Source organism: Aedes albopictus, chromosome 3, assembly GCF_035046485.1.
Source record: "Aedes albopictus strain Foshan chromosome 3, AalbF5, whole genome shotgun sequence".
Classification (NCBI taxonomy): domain Eukaryota; kingdom Metazoa; phylum Arthropoda; class Insecta; order Diptera; family Culicidae; genus Aedes; species Aedes albopictus.
This window is the reverse complement of record NC_085138.1, coordinates 422,810,734-422,834,136: the sequence shown is the minus strand read 5'-3', so window position 1 is coordinate 422,834,136 and position 23,403 is coordinate 422,810,734. Positions and strand designations below refer to the sequence as shown.

Below are 23,403 nucleotides of genomic sequence, written 5' to 3'. Positions count from 1 at the left end.
TTTCACGACAAAATCTTCCTAAACGAACGAGAATTGAAACCTTAACCTATTTACCGTACGTTCCACACTTAGAATAAATTACAGTATTCGGTGAAAAAAATTACCGAAACTGGTATGTAAACAAGCAAATTAAAGTATTACGGCGGAATCGATGAAATTGCAGGAGAAAATCGGTGAAATCTAAGAAATCACCGAAGAACCGGTGAAATCAGACAAATTTACAGGAGACCTGTGAATATTTTATCGAACAGATCGGTGATGGGACTATTTTACCGTACTACTGTAAAATGCGTTTGACAGCCACGCCGGCGGCTTCGAGCATCAGTTCTATTAGAATTTGTGCATCATCTCCAAGCAAGACTCCCTTGTACAGTGGCAGCAAGTGTGGTTCCTGATCAGAAGGTCATGTATTCAATCCCATCATCGACGTTTTTTATGAAAATATTGTTTTTTGTGCTCGCATAAAATCGCCGTAAATTTGTAAAATATACCGTACGTTCAGTGATATTGAGAATTCATTTGTGAACAAACATACCGAATGTTCTGCGATTTTTACGGTAAATTTGTAAAAAGTACCGAACGTTCCGGTAATTTTGACAGATGCATTTTCCTGAGATTCGCAGTACGTTCGGTGGTTTGAAAAATCACCGAACTTTTTACCGTACGTTCAGCTGTTAAGATTACGGTAAAATTTTACCGTAATCCTTCATTTTTTTCTAAGTGTGTACCTCTCTCTTGCTAGCACCACCCATTATAAATTATCAGGTCATCAAACAAAAATGATGGCTTTATAGCTTTTTGGCACTCCAACAGCACCTCTATCTTTGTTGTCACATATCACATCGCAATATACCAACGTTAACGATTCTAGCTTATGCGAGTTTGTATGCACATTTTAACGAGTTTATTTTTACTTTTATGCGATTTAGTTTGCACACCAATGGAGTTTCACTGACATAATAAGAAATGTACCAAGCGAAGTCGTATAATCATCGCAGTGCGCAATTATGCGAATTCAATTGACACTTTGTGAGTCCGCTCGAACTCTTTTGCGAATAAGTAAAGCTCGTCGCAATAAAACATCAGAATATCGTCTACTACGATGTAGTTATACATTATAAAAGTTAATTTGCACTATTATATGATTTTACCAGATACATCGCAAGAAGTTCAAAACATGGATTGATCGGGAAGATAAGATCGGCCATTTGCCCAAGTAAGCCCCAACAGCATAGTTGGACGTGCTCGCTGTTCTTTGAGCCGAATCTAGATAATTCAACGAATTGTCAATACAGAGTCCCGATAGCCACTGGGAAGGGTCACCTTCTGTGGCCATCTCCTCAAGCCAACGGTAGCTATGATCAAACCGTCATTAGTAACAAGACGAATTCCTGCACCACCTCGAAGGTATCCCCGCCTATCTTGTCGTCACATTACTACCCAGACGGGCCCGGTCGTGTTTGGATCCGCCTGCCAGCATGTATGTACTATGTTTTTGAGGCATTCACCACCACTCCGACCTTTGCTGCTTCGCACTTCAGGTGTAGAGTAGGGTGGCCCACACTTATATGAAAAACAAAAATTTCGAAAAATGCCAAGTCTTACCTCCTGAATCTGTTGTTTTGGACTCCCAGAAGCTACGTTCAAAATTTGAGCAAAATCAAAACGCTTGAAATTTGTATGGGAAAACTTGGACAAATGTATGCAGAAATTTTGAGTTTTCGAATTTTTCCGCTAGGTGGCGCTGCAAGCGTTCAATAATCAAACCCTTTGGTATTATTGTAGGTGACTATATGCCAAACAACTTTATCGAAGACCGCGAAGTGATCCGACGGCTGTGAAAAGAGTTATACCCTAGGCAAAGTGAGGCAAAGTATTGAGATTTCATTATTGATATTATTCCTTTACATGTATTGAAAAAACAACAATAAAGTTTATCCTCACTTTACCTAGGGTATAACTTTTTTTCGCAGACGTTGGATCACTTTGCGGTCTTCGACAAAGTTGTTTGGCATATAGTCACCTACAATAATACCAAAGGGTTTGGTTATTGAACGCTTGCAGCGCCACCTAGCGGAAAAATTCAAAAATTTAAAATTTCGGCATACATTTGGCCAAGTTTTCCCATACAAATTTCAAGCGTTTTGAGCGCCCCCTTAGGCTTAATTGATTTTGCTCAAATTTTGAACGTTGCTTCTGGGAGTCCAAAACAACTGATTTAGGAAGTAAGACTTGGCATTTTTCGAAATTTTTGTTTTTCATATAAGTGTGGGCCACCTTAGTGTAGAGTTTTGGGACCGTTCCAAATGTTCTGGGGGCAATGTCCATGTCGCCCGCAAAGCACGCAAATTGACCGGATTTTGAGGAAATCGTTCCCCGGCTGTTGAGCCCGGCTCGTCGCATCACACCTTCCAGAGATGTTGAAGACTAGGCATGAGAGTCCGTCACCTTGTCGCAGTATCCGGCGAGATTCGAATGAACTGGATATTTCACCCGAAACTCTTACGCAGTTTTGCACACCGTCCATTGTTGCTTTAATCAGTCTAGTCTGCTTCCCAGAAAAGCCGTTTTCGTCCATGATTTTCCATAGCTCTGCGCGGTCAATACTGTCGTATGCCGCTTTGAAGTGATGTATATGTTGAAAATGGTATTCACGGCATTTCTCTAGGATTTGCCGTACGGTGAAGATCTGGTCCGTTGTCAACCGGCCATCGATGAAGTCGGCTTGATTTATTCCACCGAACTCATTCGTTTTGGTTGAAAGACGACGAAAGATGATCTGGGATAGCACTTTGTAGGCAGGATTTAAAATAGTGATCGCTCTGAAGTTCTCACATTCCAAATGGACGCCTTTCTTGTGAATGGGGCAGATTACCCCTTCCTTAAACTCCTCCGGTATTCGGTTTCGCAGATCTTCATCCTGACTCTCAACCGATGCAGACAGGTGGCCAGCTTTTCTGGGCCCGTCTTGATGAGTTCAGCTGCGATACCATCCTTACCAGCTGCTTTGTTGGTTTTGAGCTGATGAATGGCATCCTTAACTTCTCTCAGCGTGGAAGTTGGTTCATTTCCGTCCTCTGCTGCATTGGCGTAGTCGTTCCCTCCGTTGCCTTGGACGAGAGGTACGTCCTCCACGCCATTCAGGTGCTCGTCGAAGTGCTGATTCCACATTTCGATCACTTCACATCCGTTCGTCAAGAGGTCTCCGTCCTTATCCCTGCATATTTCGGCTCACGACACAACGCCTTTGCGGGATGCGTTGAGCTTCTCGTAGAACATCCGTGTTTCATGGAAACGGCACAGCAGTTCCATTTCTTCCCACTCCGTTTCTTCCAGGTGGCGCTTCTTCCCCCGAAAGAGGCGTATCTGCTACATCCGCTTCTGTTTGTAACGCTCCACGTTCTGCCGGGTTCCTTGCTGCAGCATTACCGCCCGTGCAGCGTTCTTCTCCTCCAAAATCGCTCTACACTCCTTGTCGAACCATTCGTTTCGTCGACTCCGTTACACGTTCTCGATTAATGCTCTCGGCTACGTCGTTGATAAGTGCTTTAACTGCTCTCCAGCAGTCCTCTAGAGAGGCCACATCGAGCTCGCCCTCGTCTGGAAGCGCTGCCTTGAGATTCTGCGTGCATGCTTGGGTGACATCCGGTTGCTTCAGTCACTCAAGATTGAACGGTGGCGGACGCCGGTACCGTACATTATTGATGACGGTAAAAAAAAGTAACAAATCTTGAAAAGTAGCGGAATTACAAACTTGGCGCCTTGCACAAAGTTATCCAGAACAATATTTTCTATAGCTCTGGAGAAAACGTCAAGCTTGCAACTTTAAAAAAAAAACTATTTCGCTTTTAGGGAATTGACATTTTTTTCTCAATAGTTCAAAAGAGGCACGTTATCGTAGCGTAAACATCTCGAAAGCACCATTTCTCGAAAATGACTGGATGGGTGGCCTTCGTGAAATTTTGATGATTGCTACGAAGTGCACAACTTCTGAAGCTTTGTAGAACATTTTTCTTTTTTGATGTCGTGCATTAAGCCAAAGTGGTGATCGAAACACCCCGATTTTTTGATATTGCAAGAAGAATGCAGGTAAATGTGCGCGTTGATTTCCTGCATACGAGACATCGTATTTCACAACCACAGAGAAAATGGCTTTCTTCGTTGCATTGTGATTAAAATAATAATAGATACGAGTACCCTTGTTCAGGCTCTGCCCCCATGTTCATCTTATTCCAAAAACAAATCAAATAGCTATGTTAAAATGCAGCACATTGTTTAAAATAGGTTCCGGTCCCCTATGCATAATTGTAATCAATTGACTGATTTCTATTTTATATAATCATTCAGTGAGTTTTGAAACACTTTCCTCCAGCTCTCTAGCAGCATAATCCGCAAGAGGATGAGCTTTTCTATCCTGAAGAGCATAACAAACATAAACAACATGGATCTCTTCCCCCTCGCCGTTATTCCACCGCACATGGGGAGGCGTGTGCTTTATTGCTACAACGTTGTATCATTTTCAACGCATGCTTTTTGTTTAATGCTTTGCAGTCTACTAAGCACCTTCAATTAACTCAGAGGTAGATATGGGCAGCTGCATCAGCTGATGGATTTCCACGAATCCTCCATCTGCTGAGGCAATAATAACCAAAGAAAATGGTTCCTAGAAAATTAACGATTTCAACTCGAGCCCGATGCACGTGTTCCCTTGATTTTTTTTTGCTCAGTCCTCTCGTTTTGTCACTCACCAGCTTGTTCCAAGCTTCCACGCTCGGCGCTGCATGAGATTTTTCCTGGTTCCGTTCCCATTCTCTTGGCACCCAGGCATAGTACACTAGTACTGTGGCGCAAAATATTGTTTATCTGTTTTGATCTCGACAGTGGCATTGAAAAAGAGCGGTTATTTATCGACTGACGACGACGGCCTATGCGGAGTGTGGGTGGATGGGCTGGACTGGGTTGGGCCGCGTTGGATGCTGCTGTTTGTGAAGTTGTTATGCTCTTTCTGTTCTCTGTCTCTGAACGCTCGCAATGCGCATTCTGGAAAGTAGGGCAGTTCTGATCTAGTAGTGGGTGGGGAAATTTCTTTGCACGAAGCAAGTACATATAAGAAGGGTTTTGCTTGTTCGCATTTTTAAAGAAAATCAAGTCTATCATAAGAAAACTGGTGGGAAGCAAAACGCCATATCCCAAAAAAAATCATGCAGGTATCATTTGTTTCGAGAAAAATTGAAACGGAAATGTTAGGTCTGCTTTTCGAAAGCTACGAATCCTCATTTTAATTTCATTTATTTAGCATTCATCTCAACTAACATAAGGCTAAGAATGGCAAAAGGTCCAGAACTAAAATAAGACTTTTCTCAAAATGATCCACAAATCTAAAAAAATAAAAATGTCTGATTGTTAACTTAGCCAGTTATGATAATCGAACACGTTGGTTTTTTTCGCTCTTTCGCCATTCTGGAGAAAAGTGCTTTATCAGTGTTGGATAATATGCGATTCTCATTAAAACCTTAAGTGGAAATATAGATATCATTGTTTCCTTTCGGTAGAATTTCTTTAAAACTTGATTTCCTAAATGATCCTCAAAATATTTTTGCCTTTCTCGTACACCAAGGTGTACCGAAAGGCTATATGTTCACTCCAAAAACGAAAATTTGATAGAGCCTAGTACATTGTCCCATTGTTTCCTATTGAAAACGGTTCGGATCGGTCCAGCCGTTCCGGAGTTATGGCCATTTAGGTGTTCCAGATCGGTACCCCAGGAAGGGGCCAGATATGAAAATGCAACAAACCCATGCATGCGACCCATCAACCCACGGCATTTTCGATTATCTGATGAACGGGAAGTAGGAAAATAGTCTCAGACTCTATCTGAACCAGTAGTGTTCCGGAACCGGTCCCGGGTGTCCTGCCGGAAGTGGCCAAATATAAAAGTGAACATAACCCATGCATGCGACACATCAAAGAGCGGCTTTTTCGATAACCAGTTGAATGGTAAGCAGGAAAGTAGTTTCAGACCATATATGAACCAGTAGTGTTCCGGAACCGGTTCCGGGTGTCCTTCCGGAAGTGGCCAATAAAAAAAATTGAACCAAACCCATGCATGCGACGCATCAAATAGCGGCTTTTTCGATAACCAGATGAATAGTTAGCTGGAAAATAGTTTCATGCCGTATTTGAACCGGTTGTGTTCCGGAACCGGTTCCAGGTATCCCGTCGGAAGTGACCAATTAAAAAACTGAACCAAACCTATGCATGTGACACACCAAATAGCGGCTTTATCGATAACAAGATGAACGGTAAGCAGGAAAATAGTTTCAGACCATATCTGAACCGCTTATATGTATATTAAACTGACGAAGTTGAAGGGGTGAATCGAACTGAATACGTCTGATGATGACCGAAGAATAGTAGGTCGAAACGCGTAACGCTTAACAAGCTGTTTCCGATATTTGTCAACGATAATTACCAATCAATTCACAAATAACATATCTGGACCGGTTGTGTTCCGGAACCGGTTCCAGGTGTCCCGCCGGAAGTGGCCGGTTGAAAAAGTGAATCAAACCCATGCATATGAAACATCAAATCATCAAAAATGGTGGATAACCAGATAAACGGCGGCAAGAAAATAGTCTCTGACCACACCTAAGATTACCAACAGTGTTGCAGAATCAGGATTGGATGCATCGCTGAAATTACGAAGGTGAACAAAATCAATGCAAGCGATAAATATGCGTAAAAGAACAAAATATAAATAAAAATTAAAGCGATCTTGTCAAATCACACCATTTGAGATTCCTGAGACGTAATTATACAGTAGGAGGATTAATGTTGTATGGGAAAATTTTAATTTTATAGCATCAATCCCCTTTTGCGGTTGAAATTACTACGCACAATTTTGATGCAACTGGTTGAGCCCTCACTAGCTGCACTTTTTTTGTAAAATTTTACATAAATCTTATAACCAATGATAATGAAATAAAGGCTAAAGTGTGCAGAAAAAATTTACCGAAATATCTTGATAATGATCGGCATACAGTGCTAGTGAAGGTGGTCAAGCAGTCAACTGAGAGGTATAATATTTTTCAGCTCTGCTTATACGCATTTAACATAATACATAACTTCGGAATATGAGCCATCAATAAGTTTCCAAATTCAATTATGGCTTTAATATTGGGTTTCTTGTTGATGTTTAGACTACTGTGATAATTTGAGAATCCACTGAATCATTACTTCCCAGCGTCGTTTCACACTAATCAAACTGATTTTGTTTACCTGTTGTGCATCCGACGCCCCTGTGATGAACCCAGACATTCTACCTGCTGTAAATGATTGAAATACGTAGGAAGCAAACTAAAGTTGAAAACCAACTGATAATATGTTAAGGTTTTCTCTGTTATACACAAGGTTATACATACAGGCTTAACGTACTCATTTGCTTAGGGTATCCATTATGCCCCTAATCCCTCTTAACCAATAAATTTTCAAATTTTAAATTGTAATTAGAGTCCTCCAGAAAATGTATTACCAAATCCGATGAGTTAAGCGGATTTGCTCATTGTTTGGATATTTTTTTTATCAAAAGACCAAATGGCAAAAGAAGAAAATGAGATTTGTTTCGTTCTAGAGTATTCTCAGAATTCAGGAACACTTCGGCTTATGGCTCTTGAGTACATATTCGACGAGAAAGGCACTATCACCACTAGGTGGATTAATCTGGGTTTTTAATCTTTGAAATCCATCTTATAATATTATTTAAATTATTTTGATGAACTATGAAATTTGTATGGCAACTATCGCTTCCCGACAACAACAAAACAGTAACGATGATATTTGTGCATGCTGCAAGATGTAAGAGTTAAATTTTGCTCCATTTGCTTTGCAGCCCAAACTAACAAATTTACTAATAAAACCATGACAAAGAAAGTTCCGTTTCAAACTTATTACTCAAGTTTAGATAACTTTTAATCGTACCAAAAATGAACTTCATTTGAACTTCGAAGAAAACGGAGCTTAAATGAAAATATCTTTTAATCAAATCACTTCTCAATTGAGCTGAGGTTGCAATACACATAAAACGCGACGCGAGACAGGACACAATTAAATTTACCTTTTAAGTCGACCGGTTTCGGGCTCGAAGTTGCCCATCGACAGGACGATGTCCGACTGATTACATGAAGCACTAATACAATCGTACTGCACGGCGCACAGTACTCGTCGAAAAAGTTGTTGTTCCACTGAATTCTCAGTTTAGTCAAGTTGAAGAGGGGGGATTGTACTGGGGACTCGTCTTCGTTCATGAGAGGGCGATCAGCTGTGGCGATGTACATAGATTCCCAGACGTTTAGTTGTGCAGCTTTTCTAACGTCCTTCACCAACTTAGCATTCTCCCAATCCACAGCATGGTCCAAATGTGTAGTGTGTATTGAGGGATGTGCACAAAAGTGCACGCGGCCTACCGCTTCCAAAAGGTACGGCCGCGGTTTTCACTCCCTTTTTACTTCATCCTTATGGGGAGTAACATTGCGGCGTTTCCTACGGTGCGGCTGTTCCTTTCGAAAACGATAGACCGCGTGAACTTTTTTTGCAAAGCCCCTTTTTGAAACATTTCAACGACCGCGCGGTGTTTACGTTTCAAGAAATCTGACAATACTGCTACACCGGATTCGTTGGTTAGTTCATTTTCGACAGCGTGTTTATGCTCACGAAGGCGAATTTTGAACTTCCTCCGAGTTTGTCCAATGTGAACCGCAGGGCAGTTCTGACACGGTATTTGGTACATTCCGGATTTTTCCTCCGCTGGGACCTTGTCTTTCAAGTTGCATAACAGGTTTTTCAACTTGTTATTACTTTTTCATACAGCCTGAAATCCATGGTGTTCAAGGGATACCTGAACGGGGTTGGAGATTCTTGGGTAGAACTAATTCTTTTTACTTCTTTTTTTTTCGGCTTCAGTGTTGTGGCATTCTTTCTGTGTTTTTACTTCTCGTATTTACGGAGGATTTTATCCACGAATTCTTTTTCGTAGCCATTCAGCTCCCCAGCTCGGTGAATTTTATTTCTCTCCTCCGCAAAATCCTCTCTTTCCATAGGGATATTATTGCGCACCAAAGTGGTGTGAATCCGAAGTAATGTACGTGTCCGTCGATGTAGATTGCGTATTTTAATCTACCTATTAGTCTCCCGTTCCAACAACGTTCAGGCATCCCTTGAACACCATGCATTTCAGGTTGTTTGCAAAAGTAATAACACGTTGAAACCCGAGCAAAAATGAATAACTGACACATAACTGGAGCATACCAAAGTCAGGTATCATACCAAGACAAGGTATTGGTCGGTTATCTAGGTATTGAAAATAACTTATTTTGGTATTTTGTAAGGTATTGATAAAATACCTCAACAAGGTATTGGTTTGGTGTTGAGGACTGCTTGAGGTATTATTCAATTATGGAAAAATAGCTAGTTATATGGAAAAATCGCCGATTATTATTTAGGTATTGCCATACCTGAACTCGTTATTCACGCGTTATGCACAGAATACACACCAGTTATTATTTAAGGTATTGTACATCTTATGCAGGGCTACTTAATACCTCATTCAGGTTGTAGGTACTCGGTTTTCTATACCTGAGTTGGGTATTCTTCAGCTTTTTTCTCCTGCTCGGGAAGACCTGTTATGCACCTTGAAAGACAAGGTTCCAGCGAAGGAAAATCTGGGATCTGGGTGCGTGCCCTCCTCCCGCCTTGCCACCAGTTTTTTTTTTTCAATTCGAACCAACTCAAAGATTATTAATGATTTAGAATTCCAGAAAAAAATATCTCAAAAAATAAACTATATAATTTCAGTTTTTATCCATAATAATTAAACCTTTTGTACTCGAAAACCAGAAGAAATTCCGCCAAGCATTTCTCCAAGAGAACCACTTCAATCTTATCATTGAGTTCTACCAAACTACATATTCGGTTGAATGACTAAATTTTATGATGTTTTTTCATGGAGTATAAAAACAACATGCCAAATTTTCCGGACATGCCGGAAACGGTTAGGGTAGGGAAAAATAAGGATATGTAGAACTTTGTGCTGCTATAGAGGGTAGTAGCACATAATTCACAAATTTTCAATAGTATTCAATGCGAACCAACACCATGCTAAGAGCAAAGCATCTGGGATTACTTTATAAATTCTTTCAAGGAGGGCTTCGTAAATTCCATCAGGTATTTCTTCAGGATATTCTCCAGGGATTATTTCAGGAATTTCTCAAGGGACTTCTCCAGGATTTTTTTCATAGCTTTCTTCAGTGATTCCATCATGGATTGCTCCAGAGATTTTTTTCAAGAATTCCTCTAGGCCTCTAGGGGATTTACCAGACATTTCTCCGAAAATTCCTCTAGGAATTTCTCTAGAAGCTCCTCCAGGGATTGTTCCAGTGCCTTTTGAGAGGATTCCTCAGGAATTTCTGCAGGGATTCCCAAAGGAATGTCAACAGAGATCCTTTAAGGCATTTCTGCAAGTGTTCCTTCAGGGATTCCACCAATTGCTCCAACAGTTCAATCTGGAATAACTCGAAGTATTTCAACAGGAATACCTTCCATAAACCCTTCCAGAAAATTTTACCAGAGATTATCTAAAAATTAATCCTGGCATTTATTAAAACATTGTACGAAACATTCTTTCGAGAGCCCATCTAAAGATTCCAAAATAATTCGTCCAGAAAATATTGCAGACATGGATTAATCTTTTTCTAGGATTTCATACAGAAATTCTTCCAGGAACTTGTTAAGAAAGCTTACCTGGCATTTCCTAAGGAATCCTTTATGCAATTGCTAGCGGGAAATCCCTCCAGGGATTCACTCGGTAATTTCTTCTGTGTTTCTTTAAGGAACAACTCCATGGTTTTCGCCAGCAGTTCTTTTTGGAATTCTTTCAGAAACTCCTTTTGTAATAAATCCAGTACTTCCTCCAGGGACTGTTCAGGGATTCCCTTAAGAATGCCTCTTGGAATTTCTTCCGGGATTCTGGTGTATTTTTTCAGGGATTCGTCCACGAATTTCTTCAGAGATTCCTCCAGGATTTCTTTCAGGGATTCCTCTGAGAATTCCTCCAGGCATTACCTCAAGAATTTCTTCAGGGCTTCGCTTGGGAATTCTTTCTGAGATTCTTTCTGGAACAACTTATTTTTAAAATTCCTTTAAAAAATCCCTAAGGAACACTTCTCAAGACTCCTTCAGAAACTTCTCCTTGTATTCTTTAAGAAACTTCTCCATGAATTAATTCAGTACTTCTTCTAGGAACAGTTTAGAGATTCCATTAGAAATTTTCCTTAAAATTGCTTCTAAAATTGCTTCTGGAGATTCTTCAGAAATTCTTCTAGGGATTCCTCCACGAACTCTTCTACGAATTATTTCAGAATTTCTGCATGAACTTCATTTGAAATTTCTTAAAAATTCCTCCAGAAATCTTCTGGAGGATCAACTGAGGATTTTACGGTTTAAACGGCTACGCAGTCTTTTAATATGGGAAATCGAGGTTTATTATTTGCCCAACGTTTCGACGCTGGGGTTTTGTGTCATTTTCAGGGTAACAGTTATACGAAACATAAGACCAAAAACGAAAAATTCTTGTAAGTAATCCAGACGAATTGTGTATCCTCCAGAAATTCATCAATAGATTCCTCTAGAAAGTCCTCTAGTCTAGTCTTCTCAGAAATTTCAACAGGCATTCCTCTAGGATATCCTCCAATGATTCCTACAAGTATTTCTCAAGAGTTTCCTTCATGCATTCCTTCAGGACCTCTCCAGGAATTCCTCCAAAGATTTCTTTAGGGATTACTTCTGGGATTCCTCCAATAATTCCGCTAGGAGTCATTCTTCCAGGAATTTATCCAAGCATTTTTCAGGGATTCCTCCTTACATTCTTGCAGAGATTTCCCCAGGAGTTCTTTGAGCGATTCCTCTAGGAATTCTTCCAGATATTCTTCCAGAATTTTTTTCAGGGAGTCCTCCAGGAAATCCACCAGGAATTTCCCAGGTGCTCTTCCAGGAGTTTTTCCTGGGATTGCTTCAGTAATATTCTTGGGATTCCTCCAAGAATTCATGCAGGCATTCCTCCAGCATATCATTCAGGAATTTAAACAGGGTCTGCTTGAGGAATTCCTCTAATAATTACCCCAATAATTTCTTCAGGAATTTAGCCAGAAATCAGTCCAGGAATTCCTTCATAAACTCTGTCAGCAATTCATCCAAGAATTGTATCAACAAATCCTTCAGGGAGTACTTAAGAAATTCAGAAAAATGGCATAGGGTAGTGGACGTATTTTGACCCGGGGCAGGTGTTTTGGCCCACCATGGGAATTTTATTACATTTATCATATAATCTTCACAAAATCTTGGCAAATTATAAAAACTTAAAAGTAAGCTTTGCCAAGATTTGGTAGAGATAATATGATAAATGTAATAAAATTCCCAAGATTGGCCAAAATACCTGCACCGGGCCAAAATACGTCCAGTACCCTAAATCGTGACGAACAAAATTTATCGCGACTTATAACATGATCCGATAACGATAGATCCCGCGATAAAGCGTGCATCAGATGCTTTGATTTTCTCTGTGATACGAGCACAGTGCATCATGCTACCGCAAGAACAATGGATATCTTTGATTGTTCGTATCGTGTGTCATTTATCGTTAAAAGTGATTTTCTTCCATCCATGAACTTGAAACTTGTATTTTCTTCAATATTTTTGTAGTATTCTATGCTGTGTAAATGACGACATTAATAGAAAAAAAAATAGGAAACACAAACGAAACAAGTGTGAGTATAGTGTTGTATTGTTCGTCACTAGAGAAACCATACAAACCTGCTTTGAATTCGATGCAATTTCCTTCTTAGTACCTACTCAAGCTTATCAAAATGATACTGTAAATGTAAAGTCTACACTTGTCTACAAATGTGTATCCTTTATGTATTTACGGTATGGACATGCTCGCAACAGCGGGGTAGCGCGAACGTCAACCACGAATAGATGTGCCGTAGTCCACATGAATTTGACATGTTTGGGAAATTGACACTTTTGGGCACTCTGACAGATCTGGGATGTGCACGACATTTGCGAATTAGTCATTACCATAAGTTATAACTTAAGCAAAACGTGTAAAACTAGCAAAAGGTTACCAAAATTTTGGCGTGCAATCGTTCGAAATTACACGGCAACGCGGAGATAGCAAATAAATCGGTAAGAAACTGTGTAATGCATCAATTTTCAGCACAAACAATTTTGATCGTGTTTTTGTTGTGAGCTACGGGGATTTTGCCTTTTGCTGGCCCCCTGGCTCGCAAGCTTTTCTGTAAGTTCCGACTCATGCATACCAGGGGTGTAAGGTACCACCCTCTACGCCCACCCAAACATGCCCACCTGCACGCCATCTACTATTGGTTCTAATTTGTAAACATCCTTTGTTTAATGGTTTTATAAACATCAACATTAGCACAAACATCAGTGTTTTTCTCTCGATTTAGATGCTTATGATCAGTGTTATCGGTAATTATCGATATTTCTTGAGTCATAGTGTTCAATTATCCTTTCATTTGAGAAAAATAATCGCCCAGGGAGATTTCAATTTTGAGCCGCTTTTTGCTCTTCAAACAAAGCAACAACAAAAACAAGCGAGAGTAGAGGCTAATATTTCATAATGGTGAAAACAAAACACTGATTTTTTCGGAATTAATTTTTCAATCTAATATGCTGAATATATTAATCTTTATGCTCAAATCACATACTGACTTGCTTTTAGCATGATGAAACGGTATTGAATTTAGTTTTGAAACCGGAGACGGGCTTGGTGGTCTAGTGGCTACCGCTTCTGATTTATATGCAGAAGGTCCTGGGTTCAATCCCTGGCCCGTCCCTTTCCTCCTACTTTGTATCTTTCTATACACTTTCTCTCTGCTCTCTACATATACAACTCATGTATATAAACATGTTCATAGCCGTCGCTAGAACAAAAACGGGTTGAAAAAACCCAAATTAATCCACCTAGAGGTGATAGTGCCTTTCTCGTCGTATATGTTCTAACGATCTTTCCGTCGACGTAAGTCAAAGTGTTCATGAATCCTGATATTTTTTAAGAAAAGCAAGCATTTTATCAAAGCCATCATTGAATTGACTTAAAACTTATTTATGGCACATACTCCGACGTAGTGTTCAGCGTAAAAGCAGAGCTGAATAATATCAGATTTCTCAATTGACTGCTTGAGTACCTTCACTAACATTGGGAGCTGATCAATATCAAGACGATACTAACAAGCTAAGATATAACTTTTTACACATTCACAGATCACTTTGCGGTCTTCGATAAAGTTTTTTCTGCACATTCTAGGTTATATTTTATTGACCGTTAAAAACAAGAACGTAGTGAGTATAGTGAGACGTCTGTTTGTATGTGGGTTTAATATGTCAAGATTTTGTTCCCTTACACATATTTATCGCTTGCATTGATTTTATTTACTTTCGTAGTTCCGGCGAAGCATCAAACGCTGGTTGTGCAATAGTATGGGACAAACATCAAATTCTCGCTCCAGTTGAATTTTTCGATTCCATTTAGGTCTCATATGAACTGTACAAAATTTCAGCGTAATCGGTGAAACTATAATTTAGCGCAAGTGGTTCAAAGTTTTCATAGGATTTACTATGGGAAAAGTTACACTTTCAGATAAAAATTCCCGGAGGTCGCCCTTTGTCTCCTTAATTCAAATCGATCAACGCTTCGTGTAGAAAAATTATTTAGGAAACTTTCCTTCGAAGACCGCAAAACAATTGGATGCTTGTGGAAAAAGTTATTGATTTATTACCGATTAGTGATCCGACGAACGGCTTTTTGTTTTGTTTTATCAGCAGCACTGCTGCTGCCGTTGCTGCATGGAGTGGCGGGTGGCATCACCACCCCCAGAAACAGCAGCAGCCAAGGCAGTAGCTACAGTGCTGCTGATAAAACAAAACAAAAAGCCGTTCGTCGGATCACTAATCGGTGATAAATCAATAACTTTTTCCACAAGCATCCAATTGGCTTCTTTAACGGTGTTGAGATAATTCGATATTCTGAATCTGCATGTCAAACTGAGCCGAAATCCAAATTTTCATGAATTTCGGAGCCCGGGAACCTATTTAAAAATCAATTTGAAGTTTGTATGGGAGCGATTTGTCGAATCACCCCTTATCGCAGTTTGTACTGGGCGGAGCTGTCAAACAGTTACCCAGCTGTCAAAAGGTGATTTCAAAAAATTTCTTTGAAATTGATTTTAGGTACCAAAATAAGGTTCTAAAAATCTGAAAAAAATCATAGTGGCTCAGAAAAAGGTGCTCTTTCGTATAAAATCGAAAAATCAATATATTTTTCTTAATTTAAAAACCCAATTGTTTTGCGGTCTTCGAAAGAAAGTTTCACAAAGGATTTTTCTTCAAGAAGCGTTGATCGATTTGAATTAAGGAGATAAGGGGCGACCTCTGGGATTTTTTGTTTGAAAGTATAACTTTTCCCATAGTAAATCCTATGCAAACTTTGAACCGCTTGCGCTAAATTATAGTTTCACCGATTGCGCTGAAATTTTGTACAGTTCATATGGGACCTAAATGACATCTAAAAAGTCGACTGGAGCGAGGATTTATTTTTTCCATACAAGCGTGTCCCATACTATTGTGCAACCCTACCAGTAGTCTCTAATGTGGTATGAGCCTATTTTCTACACAGATCGAAAAAAGAGTGTAAAATTCTGTGACATATGATGCACATAATTGGAGCGTGAGATATCACAGAAGTTTACATGACATATCATGTAAAAGTCATAAAATATCATGTAAACTTCCATTATATGTCATGTAATTCAGCATGACTCTGAGTGTTTACATGACATATAACACAAATTTACATGATATCTCATGTAAATCATCATAACAATAAGTTTAAATGACTAAAATGAAGTTTACATGACGTGTAAATCTAATTATTTTTATCTGTGTAGTTAACCGTTCCTCAGGTTATTAAAAAAGCCGTGATGTGATGTGTCGCATGGTACATTTGGTTACTTTCCGGAACAGGTTCCGGAGCACCACCGGGTCTCCCAAATATAGTCTGAGGCAATATCATTGCTAACGTACATCAGGTTACATAAAAAAACCACGATTTGATTTATCTTATGCATGGGTACAAATCACTTTTACATTTGACCACTTCCAGTGGGACACCCAGAACTAGTTTCGGGACACTACTGGTTGTCTAAAATATGGTCTGAGGCTATGTTCTTACGAATCGATCATCGTGTTATCAAAAAAGGGTCTCCAGTTGGCCTAGTGGTTAAGGCTATGAATCGCCAATCCGGAAACGGCGGGTTTGATTCCCGTTCCGGTCGGGAACATTTTCTCGACTTCCTGAGCATAGTGTATCATTGAACTTGCCTCACAATATACAAATTCATGCAATGGCGGGCAAAGAAAACCCTTCAATTATGACCTGTGGAAGTGCTCTAAAGAACACTAAGTAGAAAAGAGGCAGGCCAAGTTCCAATGCGAACGTCGAGCTATAAAGAAGAAGAAGAAGTTATCAAAAAAGCTGCTATTTGATGTACTGTCAAACCCCGCGTATTCATCACTCTTTAATAAGACACTTTTTAACTTGTACCCCGCTCATTCGAAATTTGTTGAATTAAAAAAATGATCAAATGTCTCAGTGTAATACACTGTAAATACGAATGATACGATATTGTGATGTTACTTACACCCGCAGCGGCTCCTCGTGCAGCTGCTACTTCCGAAAGTTCTAATTTGGTGCATTCCGACACCTGATCCGTTTGGTGATCAACCGCAGTGAACCTCGGAAGCCAACAATCGTAAAATGTATTGTCTATCCGGTTGGAATCAAGACCGACATTCAATCAAAAATTGCCATTTTCTTGGTCCACAAGTGTCGCAACTGTTTCGCATCTAGTGCGCTGTGTTGCTGACAACAACGGGAAGGATGCGCACTACTTTTGACATGATTAAAATACGTCGCGAGTTGGGTCGCGTCGCGACTTGATTGTGCGAAGTCCGGTTTGGTGGCGGCCCGACAATACAAGCTATCAATTCGTACCACAACAATATCTATAAGATTTGTGTTCAAAAACAAATCATATAATCTTAACAAAACTAAAATAGAGTTAGTTTATCGAATTGAAAGTTTACACAGGTAATTTGACAGCAATCATTGTCGAATCAGCGTGGTTTTATGGTACGACACGCATGGATTTGATTCAATTTCACATTTACAACTTTCGGTTCACATTTTACCACTTACCGATTGTCCCTGATGTGTTTTTTTTTGTTTTGTTTTTATTTATGTGTATTTTAACTAGTTACTAATTCTACACTCGTCCCTGATGTGGTCTTAGACTAGTTTCATGCAAATTATTAATCAGTTCTCCTAAAAAGTCGCAAATTAATGTAATGCATGTATGGGTTTGGTTCATTCGTGCATTTCGCCAGTTCCGGCGAGGCACTCGAATCTGGATCCGGAACATTACTGACCTGAGACTATTTTCTTGCTGACCGTTCTTCGCGTTATCGAAGAAGCCGTTATTTAGTGTGCTGCGTGTATGCGTTTGGTTTTTTTTCTACATTTGACCACTTCCGTCGGGGCACCTGGAACCGGTTTCGGCACACTATTGGTTTTCCAAAGTATGGTCTATGATTTTTTTTTGTTAACCGTTCATCAGCTTACCTAAAAAGTCATTAAATGTGTCGAATTTATGGGTTTGGTTCTCCTTTACATTTGACCACTTCCGATGGGGCAACCGTAATCGGTTGCGGAACACTACCGGTTGTCCCCAATATGGCCGGAAATTTTTTTTTGTTAAATCAAGTTCCCTGAAAATCCGCGATTTGATGTGTCGCTTGCATGGGTTTGGTTCCCTTTTATATTTGGCCATTTCCGGCGGGACACCCGGAACCGGTTCTGGATCGCAACCGATTCAGATATGTTCTGAAAATATTTTCCTACTTACTGTTCATCAAGATATCAAAAAAGCCACGATTTGATGTGTCCCTTACATGGGTTTATTTAACTTTTATACTATGCCACCTCCGGCGGAACATCTGGAACCGGTTCCGATATGGTCTGAGAATGCTTTCCTGCTAACTGTTCATCAGGTTATCGAAAAAGCTGTGGTTTGATATGTCACATGCATGGTTTTATTTCCATTTTATATTTGGCCACTTCCGACGGGACACTCGGAACCGGTTCCGGGACACAACCGGTTCAGATATGGTCTGAGAATATTATCCTGCTTACTGTTCATCAGGATATCAAAAAAGACACTATTTGATATGTCGCATGCATGGGTTTGGTTAACTTTAATACTTGGCCACTTCCGGCGGGACATTTGCAACCGGTTCCGGAATACTAGCGGTTCCGATATGGTCTGAGAATGTTTTCCTGCTTACTGTTCACCACGTTATCGAAAAAGCCGCGATTTGATATGTCGCATGCATGGGTTTAGTTCACTTTTATGTTTGGTCACTTCCGGCGGGACACCCGGAACCTGTTCCGGGACACTACCGGTTCAGATATGGTCTGAGACTATTTTTCTGCTTACCATTCATCAAGTTATCGAAAATGCCGTAGTTTGATGTGCCGCATGCATGGGTTTGTAGCGTTTTAATATCTGGCCCCTTCCTGGGGTACCGGTCCGGAACACCTAAATGGCCATAACTCCGGAACGGCTGGACCGATCTGAACCATTTTCAATAGGAAACAATGGGACCAGATTCCGCGTCGAATGAACCGTCGGTCAATAAAATCGGTTGAGGTTTACTGCCAAAAAGTGATGTGAGTTTTTTTGTACACACACATACACACACACACACATACACACACACACATACACACACACAGACATCACCTCAATTCGTCGAGCTGAGTCGATTGGTATATAAGACTTGACCCCTCCGGAGGCTCTATCAAATTTTCGTTTTTGGAGTGAACATATAGCCTTTCGGTACACCTTGGTGTACGAGAAAGGCAAAAAGCCGTTTCCCTTCCTTCCAAACTTTCACAGCACAGTGTCACAATCCTATTAGAAAAAACGCCTGCTAGTTATGCAATCAAGCGAACTGTGCCGCACATCTTCAAAATAATAAAAACACACAATTCTATCACCTTCCTCTGGTATCCGCATACCAATGTGTGAACCTTCTGCCAACCAATTCCCACCAACACTCCAACATCCGCATGAATTTGTGCTGGCGCAGAGGTATATTCGGCCAGATGTGGATACAAACGATTGCAATCATCACTTCCTTACCCCTTCCCCACATTGACCTGCAACCTGACGTGGCAGGCGCCATTGTCGCCTAAAAATAGAAGATCATCAACGCTCACACACTGAAGAAGCCTGCAAGTCCCCGGCAGTTATCTCATTGGTCCTTGTGTGAGTGTAGCTGGTCTGGCGATACTGGAGTAGCATCCACGGGCGGTCAATCAAGCTCAAGCTCAAGCTCAAGCGATTTAGATGCTTATGATCAGTGTTATCGGTAATTATCGATATTTCTTGAGTCATAGTGTTCAATTATCCTTTCATTTGAGAAAAATAATCGCCCAGGGAGATTTCAATTTTGAGCCGCTTTTTGCTCTTCAAACAAAGCAACAACAAAAACAAGCGAGAGTAGAGGCTAATATTTCATAATGGTGAAAACAAAACACTGATTTTTTCGGAATTAATTTTTCAATCTAATATGCTGAATATATTAATCTTTATGCTCAAATCACATACTGACTTGCTTTTAGCATGATGAAACGGTATTGAATTTAGTTTTGAAATCGAAAATTGAAGTTTTCTTGTTTGGTAGTTACGTCTTTTTACTGGTTCTAAAACATGATAGAGGGTAGGCGAAATATGTTCCCAGTTGAAAGTCAACTTACACCCCTGATGCATACATTTTTTGTTATACTACCAACAATTCGTACAACTTTATGCCTGAAATTTCTCCAGGGCTATAACTAGTTCATGTTCATCCTAATACGAATAAAACAATACCTATGATCATTATGAGGAACAATATGACAAATATGAGGAACCAAATAACGGATCGCCCTGAGAACTTGATCGATTGGTCACCACCAGCAGTTTAGTCTCTGCTTGATCCCTCAAGGATTACACACGCATTACCTAGATATGTAAAACAATAAAATTATATTCTAGAGCTTCTATTTGCTTGGAATTCTAGTGTATTCAATGATAAAATGTGTCAGATAATTATCATTTTAATACACAACGTGAAAAGGGAGATCAAGTTCTCCATTTTCAAACTACAGCACATCCTTAAGAATTTAAGGAAATTTTACAATTTGAAACTCAACCATATTCATCAAAAATACAAGAAAACTTGAAATGAAAATGAATAGAAATCCTCTGGAGCTATTTTTCTTTTAAATAAACCATGTGCACAAGCGGGGATCAAATGTCATCTATTTTGAAAAATACATCATAAGACATGCCTGCAAAAAAACAGTCTTAAATACTTTAAAAATAATTTAAAGTTCTCCTGTTGTGCTTAAACTTGCAAAAGATGTTAATCTGCCATTATGGATCAAGTCTACCCGGTCTCCCTTACTGTTAAAATCTTCCTGCATTCAGTTTGAGCTATCTGATTGTTTATAAAGAGTGGGTACATGAGACAATATAGCGCAGCACCACGTAGAACGGCAATACTACTTTGATAACATATACAGTAGACGTTCGATAACTGCAACATGTTTACGTTTCACTTAGCGAATGAAATTCGATAACTGCAACGACTGACAGATGTCAACAAGTTATCAATCGACATAAAATAACCGTGAACGTGACCCAACTGTTCATTTGGGCTAACATGGCGCACCATTTTGACGTTTGGCGGTGCGATAATAGAGGCTTGCATCAAAAACATAACCTCATCGAATTCCCATACGATTTGTAAACATTGCCCTCAAATTTTTTTGAGGGCAAGGACGGCTTTATGGACCGACGCCGAAGGAAAGAAAGAGAAGGAGGTAATGATGACGTCAGCGTGCAAGCGCTCATTGCAAATTTGTTACACTTACCGGACTTGCAGTTAAAAAGCATTGCCGTTAAACCGTTTGCACCGACCGAACGTCTACTGTACCCGTTGTGCTCTATTTATTCCATTATTTACACCAGGGTGCCAGGCCGCCATTTTTAAGAATCCAACATCAGTATGTAAACATTTGTGTATCCACAATGGATTCCATTGTGGATACACGATAGATGTTGGCTCCTGTCAGATGCATTAGATGGGATTAGGGTTGCCACATACGTGATTATTTAAACAAATTCAACGATCATACCAGGTCGAAAATCCATTTACGAAGAGAAAACACTGATAAAATTCAATAGTGATTTATTATTATATTCTTCCTTTTAAGCAATTTATTGAACTATTATCACAAAACCTTCTCTATACTGCAGAGAACCGTCCCAGCTATAACAAGTGCCATTCCAGTGTATGTTTCTAAAATTAAATAAACATTATTACAATCGTCCGTACACCAAAAGCCATCGATACTCACTCCAACTGCCACCCTGCTCCCCCAGCAATCGCGCCGTAACGGCCGTAAACACAAACGTCAACGAATTGGCCATCGGTACCACCAGCGACAACTCCGTCCGTTGCAGGGCAAACACGTACACCACACTGCCAAGCTGATTCACAGCCAGCGGTAGCAGATACTGCCACCGCGAGATAAGGAACTGCACCTCCAACCACAACTGACCCCAGCGGGTCGGAGCTTTGAGGTTGTTGTAGCCGAGACTACCCCGCCGTATGAACGGATTGGTTGCACCCCAGAAGAGGGCCACCACGACGATCATTAGAAGTGAGAGCGGGTCAACGGCGGCCAGTGGTTGTGGCGGGAGTTGTGGTGAAGTACCGTCGGAGAGAGGGCTGGTGGCTTGTTCCGAGGACATTTCAAGCATAACTTTTCAATCCGACGTAACTCGAGAATGTAAACAAATCCGGGTTAACTGCTGCATGCATGATTCATCAAGAAAATTGAAGAACCCACATCTCTGTTTGATGATTTATTGCTTAATTTGTTTAACTAAGTATATTTTTCGAAACGACGTATCTAACTATTTTGATGTTTACAACTTTACTGATAGATACACCGGTTTTATATATGAGAAAACCAAACGACGTATCTAGCCAAAATCAAAAGTAACAGATACACCAAACTGGCACCATACAAATGCGACGTATCTGGCATGACGTATCTCTAACCAACCCGGTGTATGTGTATTTTTATCAAAATTCATTGTGAAAATGATATGGAATGAGTAGGTTTTGTTTCTTACCTAGTGCGTGCTATATCCCTGGTGATGTTAAGCACGAAAAAACTTATGAAAAGTCTTTTTATAAAAAACTATTTTAGTGAAATGGTCGTCAACATTGACCATGAATTTACTCAGATCAGTGAAAAAGTTAGATACGTCGATTTGAAAAATTATGCTTGATTTTCTTTCATTATTTTTGTGATATTATTTGTTGTTTACACTTTTGATTTAAAAATTGATTTGATTGTAAACAGAACGAATCTGAACTAGTAAACAAAACAAAACAATCAGATGGTTTTGACGTATCATTGGAAGAGAACACCATGGAAAGTGAAACTAGTTTCTAGTGGACGTTGTTTCAGTCACAGGGGTGGAATGGGTGAAAGGAATCATATTTTGTAGGTTAAGAAAAGCATACACTGAGGATACTGTTCGTATGTTTTTCATAGTTTACATCTTATGAATCAGTTATTTTTATTTTTTTCATCATTTCATAGTTCTCGTATGCTTTTCATACATTGAAAAGCGAAATCCATAAGACTAGTCGTATGAAAAATCTCATAAGAAGCATCGTATGAAAATCATAAGATGTGCTATGAAACACCATTGCTAAAAAACAACAAAACCTTTTATTCGCTTCTAACCACTTCAACTTCCGAAGCGTCGATGGGCGAATGAGTAAAGCACGCGCTTGCTAACCTTGACGTTCCCGGTTCGATTCCAGGTTGCGATTTTTTTTTTAATTTGTGCAAAATATTTCACAAAAATATGTATGATAGTCATAAGACATAGTTTCAGTTTTTATACGTTATCAGTATGATTTTCATACGTGAGTGTTATGAAATTTATACAGTAACAGTATGACAATAATAGTTGGCGCTTTGAATCCAAAATCATAGTTCGTAACTATGATTTTCGCAATAAATTCTTATGGCAAAAAATCATAGTTGATTCGTATGATTTTCAGAGTTGCAGTATCCTCAGTGTACGAATAAATTCCAAAAATTGCAAGAATAACTGCGGAAAAAATGCGACCATGACG

General features: G+C 39.8%; 1 protein-coding gene across 1 annotated transcript; it reads right to left on the bottom strand.

Moving 5' to 3' along the window:
• Window positions 1-21,412: 21,412 nt before the first annotated feature.
• Window positions 21,413-22,625, bottom strand: LOC109410708 (transmembrane protein 234 homolog). Its single transcript, XM_062860707.1, has 3 exons — window positions 22,383-22,625; window positions 21,599-22,097; window positions 21,413-21,540 (listed from the first exon to the last, which is right to left on the bottom strand). The coding sequence occupies exons 2-3, from the start codon at window positions 22,002-22,004 to the stop codon at window positions 21,473-21,475; spliced, it is 474 nt and encodes a 157-aa protein (XP_062716691.1). The 5' UTR covers window positions 22,005-22,097; window positions 22,383-22,625; the 3' UTR covers window positions 21,413-21,472.
• Window positions 22,626-23,403: the final 778 nt, after the last annotated feature.